Source organism: Echinops telfairi, unplaced genomic scaffold, assembly GCF_000313985.2.
Source record: "Echinops telfairi isolate 266 unplaced genomic scaffold, ASM31398v2 ScPeMD7_3;HRSCAF=10, whole genome shotgun sequence".
Taxonomy (NCBI): domain Eukaryota; kingdom Metazoa; phylum Chordata; class Mammalia; order Afrosoricida; family Tenrecidae; genus Echinops; species Echinops telfairi.
Genome location: NW_022103899.1, coordinates 26,292,278 through 26,300,895, shown reverse-complemented (window position 1 = coordinate 26,300,895; position 8,618 = coordinate 26,292,278). Strand labels below are relative to the sequence as shown.

The 8,618-nt window shown below is 44.6% G+C and overlaps 1 protein-coding gene across 1 annotated transcript in view; it reads right to left on the bottom strand.

Moving 5' to 3' along the window:
• AOX1 (aldehyde oxidase 1) overlaps window positions 1–8,618 on the bottom strand; it is a 105,095-nt gene that overhangs the window by 90,585 nt on the left and 5,892 nt on the right. Inside the window, exons 2-3 of the mRNA XM_013004345.3 lie at window positions 5,023–5,182; window positions 2,470–2,566 (exon numbers count right to left, since the gene is read on the bottom strand). Coding sequence (XP_012859799.2) covers window positions 2,470–2,566; window positions 5,023–5,182 — 257 coding nt within the window. The remainder of the gene's footprint in view (window positions 1–2,469; window positions 2,567–5,022; window positions 5,183–8,618) is intronic.

Here is an 8,618-nt window from a genome sequence, read left to right as displayed (position 1 = left end):
TGTGCTTGACACAATAGATGCATGTATGGATTGTGATAAGCCTATGAGCCCCCAATAATTTTTTTTTAAGAATGTAAATAACAAAGCCCTTGTAGGAAACATTTTCAATGAAAGGAACAAAAATCTTTAAAATCTTCCCACCTTTGAATCTGTAGCTCTGCTGCTGGGGACGTTGCATAAGGAAATCACACATATACAAGTTACTACTGGCACTAACTACAGTGCATGCAACCCATGGAGTGTGTACAGCCATTTAAAATACATTGAATATTTTGAAAAGATATTAAAAATGAGATCGGCATGCTTCTGAACAGTATGGACAGCATAATTCCATAAGTGGATATGTATGAAAGTGATTTTTTAAAAATAAACTCACTGTCACTGAGTTGATGCTGCTTCATAGCAACCTTACAGGACAGAATAGAACTGCCCCTGTGGGATTCCGTGACTGAAACTCTTTACTCGGGTAGAAAGCCTCATCTTCCTCCTGAAGAGCAGCTGGTAGTTTCGAACGGCTGACCTTACAGTTAGCAGTTACTCACTACACCACCAGGGGTCCTCTAGAGAGTGATCGGAAGGATAGTATTCATTTATAAACATATGTAAATATCTATTTTACACTTTTATAAATTATGTGAACATCGACAATTATATGACAGAGTTTCGGGTGCTTGGATACATTAGTGAAAATGATAAACAAAGGCCCTCCCTTTAATTAGACTATATTCTACTTAAGGAGAGATAAATGACATGTATGTATATGGACATACATTAAGATAATGAGAAGTACTATGCATCAATAACACAGTCTACAGCAACAGAGCTTTGAAGCTGAAGTTGTGCTGCGATTTAGTAGGAGATCAAGGAAGGCTTTTCTGGAAATGTAACAGTCTTGCTGAAACCTGAACAATGTGAAAGAGCCAGCTCTGAAAGACCATGGAGGAAAACATTCCCGGCGGAGGTGCCCTGGGGAGGGCATGGGGAAGGCTTTCCAGGACAGAAAGGGGGAAGAAAGCAGGCCTGCTGAGCTGAAGCCCAATGACTGCAGCAAGGGAGTGGGATGAGGCCAGTCGGAGAGACAGGCAGGGGCCAGAGAGGTCTCAGGAAGCAGCCAAGAGCTCTTCTGGACATGATTTCAATGAAAGGATCAAAAAAAGTCTTTAAAATGTTCACCATGTTCACCCTGTCTGATTCTAGATCTGACTCTAACAATGTCCTTCCTATACATTACATGCTCATAGTTTCCGAAAAGCCCACCAGACGTCGAGGACCTAACGAAACCTAAATAAATTAACCTCCCGTAAGTAACAGCCCTTCCTAGGTGAGACAGAGGGAGTGGGGGAGAACTGTGTTCAGCCGGGAAAAGCAGATTAATTTACAACACGTGTTTTTATTGCATTCTGTGTGCTGGTGTGACAGATTAGAATACAGATCAGATGAAACTCTGTCCTATCAGTATTGCCTGAGGCTGGAAGAAGGCAAGAAGAAACGCTCCCCGACACTTGTCCTTTCTGATAAGGAAGACCGGGCAGAGACCAGAGACTGGCGAGAAAACCCTGGGCACCGCATGCTGCACACACACACACACACACACACACACACACACACACACACGGCACCTGCTACCCTCTACTCACGGGAAACAGGCCACCGGGGAAAAGAGATCTCCCAAGGCATGGAAAGGGAGACAAGGGAGAAACAGAACTCTCTAAGGACCTAAAAAGCTGGGAGGCAGGGTGCAGCGTGGGGAGGGATCTCTCCGCGTTCAGAGAGCAGGTAGCTTGGTTGTGCTCAGATCGCGAACTCTCACCTGTGATCGGTGGGATTATATTAAACGGTCTAACATGAGCATAACTGGAGTCCCTTAAGAAAATGAAAGGAGAGTACGTGACAACGGATTCATATTTCAGGAAATAATGGTTTGAGAAGCTTCCAAAGCTGATAAAAAGACATCTATCCCTAGAACCAAGGAGCTCAACAAACTCGGAGAGGCATAGCAACGAAACATACAGGAAAGATCCCAAATGCAGAAGGAAGCCACTGGTGGTTTTAATGAAAGACAATGATGTGCTCCAACTTACACTTGAAACAAGTATCTCTGGAGAAAGTATATATGGGGCAAGGAGCTCAGTTCATTGATAGGAATGCTAACAGAGGGGAATCATGGCATTTTTCTTCCCCATCCCTTCAGCCATATCTTTCCTCCCCAGACAGCACTGACACCAGTTTTCCAACACTCAACAGGGGCTACTTTGATCCTATGTCATCCCCTGCGAAATAACATCTTTTCCTACACCAGTAATATTCCTGGGACCTAATTTATCTTGGACTCTCAATACCTAACCCAGTGCCTGCCATATTGTACGTGCTCAACACATAGTTACTGAAGCAAAGTTTAAGACTACAAAGACGCAACCAAAGCTTAAGACTATGAAGGTTCAACCACAGTTAGAATTTGCTGCAAAATACCTTATCTTCTTGGTGATGGGGTTGTATCGTGATAGCATTACTGTACAGGCACCACAGCCTCCTCCTCCACAGCCATCCTTAGTTCCTGTGAACCGGACTGGAAGTCGCACAGTTAAAGATCGTGTGTTTCTAATGATTTGGTTTTCTTCTTGCATAGCTCTGACCTTAAGCAAGAGAACATTCTGAGGCTCAAAACTGCACACCTTGAGTTCAACATGTATTTATCGAATTGTATCTGTATGTCTGTGGCTATTTAGAATCTTGTAAATTCTTGATTTCCATTATATTCTTCCTTTGCAAAAAACAGACTTCAGATTGCCAAGAAATAGTGCCAAACAAAAACGAAATCTATAAGTAAGAGGGTTTAAATGCTGGAAGGTCTGAGTATGTTGTCCACTTGTTTTCAGTTCTCTGGGTGCCTTTGACAATACACAAAGTTAAATGTCATCACTATCAAATGACTATCAAAGGATATCATTTATCTACCTTTCAGTGGTGGCAACAGCTAGTTGTCCTTAGGATCGATTCGCTCATTTTTCCTTAATTTGTAACTCCCAGTTCTTATCCCCACATATGGATAAGAAAGAAGGGATCAGGTATAAGGCATCATCAGAACAAAATATCTTACCATAGTGAATGATGGGGGGAGTGCGGAGTGGGGATCCAAAGCCCATTAGTAGACCACTAGAGATCCCCTTGCAGAGGAGTCTCAGGGAGGAGATGAGCCAGTCAGGGTGCGATGTAACAACGATGAGAAATACAACTTTCCTCTAGTTCCTAAATGTTTCCTCCCAGCTCCCACTACCATGACTCAAATTCGACCTTGCAAGTCTGGCTAGACCAGAGGATGTACACTGGTACAGATAGGAACTGAAAATCCAGGGAATCCAGGGCGGATGAGCGCTACAGGACCAGTGGTGTGAGTGGCGATACTGGGAGGGTAGAGGGAGAGTGGGTAGGGAAGAGGGAACTGATTACAAGGAACTATATGTGACCTCCTCCCTGGGGGACAGACAACCAAAAAGTGGGTGAAGGGAGACGTCGGACAGGGCAAGATATGACAAAATACCAATTTATAAACTATCAAGGGCTCATGAGGGAGGGGGGAGCGGGGAGGGAGGGGAAAAATGAGGACCTAATGTCGGGGGTTTAAGTGGAGAGAAAATGTTTTGAGAATGATGTACAAATGCGCTTTACACAATTGATGTGTATATGGATTGTGATAACAGTTGCATGAGCCCCTAATAAAATGTTTTTAAAAATAAATAAATAAAATAAAATAAAATTTCAAAAAAAAAGAAAGAAAGACATTTTTTCAGACTCCTCTATAGGTAGGGGGGCATCATTAGCCAGGCTGGCCAATGGCATGAGAGTTCCTCATCTGGCTTCCATAAAGGACACATCCTAAGAAAGATGATGTCCCTTTTCCATTCCTTACTTATTTGCTAGAATTCAAATATGATGGTTTCGTTCCATCAGTCACCTCTGACCACCAGAGGCAGCTACATGGTGAGGCAGGTGAAGCAGCAAGACACAAGGAGGTTGGTTCTCTGATAAACTTGGCATTGCCTTACTACCCGGGATCCACCTACCCCTGGCTTCCTTTACGTGCGAGTGGCAGCTTGAGAATGTGTTTGACACACCTCTTAGCACACGGAGGGAAAAAGCCCAAGGGACTCAGTTGTGACACTTTGAAAACCGCCATCTGGGTTTGCATTAAAGACCCATCTCCCCTAGGCTCTGCCCATCAACAACTCCAGGCTGTGAAGAGGATTGTCCCTACAGTCCCTAACGGCTTTGGGTGGCAGCCTTGGATGCTTCACCTACAAGGGAACCAAATCTTGAATATCACACATGGATAACCAGGAAGTCAGTCTTCATTGTTTTTAAATCCAAAGATATTAAATGACTTTCTATAACACACGCATGTGCCAGAGAAGTAGCTATTCATGATTTCAGACTTGTGTACTCTTTGGGGAATTACACTCTTTTCAGAAAAATAATGCACATGCTTCCGTTGTTAAATGTGTTTATATGTGACTTCATAGGATGAACAAGTCTCTGAAAGCCCACTGAGTTCATGCAGAACAGGTTAGGAATCCGTTTCTGAGATAACATTTATTTTGAATGTTTTTCTAAGAAAAGCATTTTGGAGCTAATTTCTCCATTTTTCTTTTTCTTTCATTCCAGGAGATTTCTCCACTCTCTTTTTGTAATGGACACAATGATGATTCTTTGAAGGTAGAATGTCATATTGTGACTCTTTATTCCAAAAGAGGCGTAATTAAGCTCCTTTAGAAGCAATTGCTTTCATTCCTATTGATTATTATAATCTATTTAGTGCCAAGCCAGAGATTAGAAACATGCTGCCTCTGACAGCCACAATGGTGCCCTGCCTGCACACCTAAGCTGTAGGACACCCTCCAAACTCTCGAATAGTGGGAGCCGTGCTTCATGCGGCTCTACGAAGCTCTGTGAAGTACCAGCTGTAAAGAACTGCACATTATCGCTACACACGCACCACTTACACACTCTGAGCACAGCGAAGGATACGGTTCTTCCTCAGATAAGGTAACAGCATGGTTTCGGGGTCCACATTCTTTTCTACCACCTTTTCAGGAAGGAAAAATAAAAGACCAAGTTGAGAGAAAATGTGACATCCACGTTGATAGGCTTGTGCTAACATGAGACCAGGGCACGCGAACTGATTCCTCTACTCATGTTTGCAATTTGACGTAGCATTTACATAAGACTTACAATTCTAAAAAATCTCCTATTTTTTAGAAACCATTTTACTGGGGGCTCTGACAGTTCTTATAACAATCCATACATCAATTACATCAAGTATATTAGTACATGCGTTGCCATTATCATTTTCTAAACATTTACTTTCTATTTAAGCCCTTGGTATTAGCTCCTCTTTTTTCCCCTCCCTCTCACCCTCACTCTTGTGACCCCTTGATAAATGATAAATTCTTATTTTCATATCTTGTACTGCTGTGTCTCCTTTCACCCACATTTTCTGTTGTTCATCCCCCCTGGGGTGGGGTGGGGTGGGAGGTTATGTGTCAATCATTGAGATTGGTTCCTCCATCCTCCACCCCGTTCCCCCTCACCTCCTGGTATTACTACTCCTATTTCGATTCCTGAGGGGTTTATCTGACCTGGCTTCCATGTGTTGTGAGCTTGTATCTGTACCAGTGTACATGCTCCAGTCTCAGCCAGAATTGAAAGGCAGGACTGGGGTCATGATAGTGTGGAGTGAGGAAGCCTCAAGGAACCAGCTGGATATTGTGTGTTTCATTGTTGCTATACTGTGCCCTGATTGACTTATCCCTTCCTTGTGACCCTTCTGTGAGAGGATGCCCTATTGTCTACGAGGGTTTGGGGTCTCTGCTCTGGCTCTCTTCATTCTCAACAATATGTTTTTTCCTGTTTTGGGTCCTCTGATGCCTGTTACTTGATCCCATCCATGGACACCGCATGATCGCACAGGCTGGTGTGCTTATTCCATGTGGGCTTGTTGCTTTTTCTGCTAGATGGCCGCTTGTTTACCTTCAAGCCTTTAAGACCTCAGATGCTATATCTTTTGATAGCCGGGCACTATCAGCTTTCTTCACCACGTTTGCCTATGCACCCACTTTGTCTTCAGATATTGTTTCGGTAGGGTGAGATCACAGAATTCGAAGTTGTTAGAACAAAGTATTCTTGGTTCAGGGAGGGCTTGAACAGAGGCCCAAAGTCCACCTACTTCCTCAATGTAGTGCCAAGGAGAGTGACAAAGCGGTAGTAAAGCTCAGGATCTTGACTCACATGGAATCCAGGAACAGGAATGGGAGTAGTGATACCAGAAGGGCAGGGGGAAGGTGGGGAGAGGAGATTGCAAGGATCGACACATAACCACACACACGCCCCTCCAGGGAGACGAACAATAGCAACTGTCAGGGAAGGGAGACAGTGCTCACTGTAAGATATGAAAATAATAATAATTTATAATTTATCAAGGGGTCACAAGTGAGGGGGAAAAAGAGGAGCTGATACCAAGGGCTTAGTAGAAAGCAAATGTCTAGAAAATCATGATGGCAACATATATACAAATATGCTTGGTTCAATTGAAGTATGGATTGTTGTAAGAGCCCCCAATAAAATGATCTTTTAATTAGAAATAAATAAATAAATAAAATATGCAGCAACAACAACAACAAAACCAAAAAAGCAAAGGTCAGTGGACAGACCTGGAATTTTTAATGTATTTTGTCTTTTACTAGTTTTTTCCCCTTTTTATCCAATCTTTGTTTTGTTTTTGTTTTGTCTCCATTATTGTCATTTTGTCTACCTGTGTGAGACAGGCATGGGAAGCAAGCCCGAAGAGAAAGCAACAGGTCCAATGGTTCCAGGGGGACTTGGGGAGAGGAGGAGGCAGAGGGAGGGAGCAGGGAGCATCGAATTATCTGTGATTTTTTCTTTTATTTTTGCTAGGTTTCTTACCTTTTTTAATTCAATCTCTTGTTTTCTTTTTGGTTTGTCTCCGTTGTCGTTTTGCCTACCTGTATACGATAGGGAGGGGTCCTAACCAACCATGGCCCTCAAATCAACCAAAGTGTGTCTTGTGTGGCTGGCTTTACAAAGACATTGGAAGTGCCATCCATAAACTGCGTGTTCCCCATGCACGCCAGGACACACTCGTGCCAGGTTGCATGTGCAGCACAGCACAGCGGTGTCGCAGCAGCACTGAGGGCGGCGGGACAGAACTGTTCCCAGGGATCGTGCTTCTTGGTTTGGGTTACAAGTGGGGGTTTTGTTTAGTCAGAACAAATAGACGCATGGTTTGCTTCACAATTTCAAAAACTGAATCCATATTTCAGGGTGTTATTATCATTTCCCATCCCTTTGCTCAATTCTAAGTGGGCACCTGCCAGGAAAAGGAGGGCATATGCTAATTATCAAGGTTTACCTTGTGCCCTAGGGCAGACTGGATCTTGGCGAGAGTTGTGATTGTGTGTGTGGTGTGTGTACACTTATGCACTAAAAAACAAGGAAAAATCTGGAGTGACCTCCAGTTGTCCCCCAACTCAACTAGCTCTCACAAGTAATCCTTTATTTTATCCCCCAAACATATGCCTTCCCTTCTCCCTAAGCTGTAGACTAGCCTCCCCATATACGAGGCCATCCAAACATACACACCTGACTTACTTTCCTTTCAACCCACCAGGGTGTCACCATGTCCTGCCACTTACACTTGCAAAATGCTTCTGTAAATGCCCTTTGTTCCTACTGCCACTACCTGGAATGACACCTTATCACCTCACGTTTGAACTATTGTCAGAACACCCTCCCTCCACTCTGGGGAACCTCTGTCATGCCCTCCCCACCACTGCCGAGTGACCTCTAAAATCCAAGTCTGATCAACATCGACTCTTGGATCCCAATGACCATCCTGGGAATCCCTGAGTCACCTGGAGAGCACATTAAAATGAAGCCCCGGTGGGCTTAGGATATGGAGGAGAAGGGACCAGAAAATGTGAGTCATGAATGAGTGAGCCTTCTGCAAATTCATGTTCAAGGTTGCCTGGAGTCCAAGAAGCAGAGCCAACCTGTGGCAGAGCCTCTATGACAAACTGCCCGGCCACATCTTGGCACCTCACCCAAGAGCCACATGGGAACTCTGGTGGGTGCCAGCAACGCTCGAACCTTCACTTCTCACACGCTCAGGGTGCAACTGACAAGTTGGTGGTTTGGCTCTACTCAGCGGCCGGCCAGGCAGGCAGCGGGGTTGGGGGCAGGGGTGGAGATCTCGCTGAAAGATCATGGCCTAGGACACCCTACGGGGCATTCTAGTGTGTTGTCTGGGGTTGCTATGTGTGGACTTGACAACTAACAGGAAGAATCCCATGTCCTTCGAGGGCTCTAGGTGCCCCTGAAGTCTCCCCTCTGCTCAGTGAGGCAGAATGTTGTCTGTCCTTCAAAGCTCATCTCTAAGGTTCGCTCCTCTGGGGAAAGTGCCTTCTAATCTGCCCTGCCAGCTCCCTGCCTAGGTCCCTGAGCCAAGTAACCATGCCCCCCCACCCCCCAATATGGTAACTCATGATGTCACTCACACTGTCCACCCCCACCCCAGGAGCAGGCTGGCTGGTGAATTCCCACTCCCC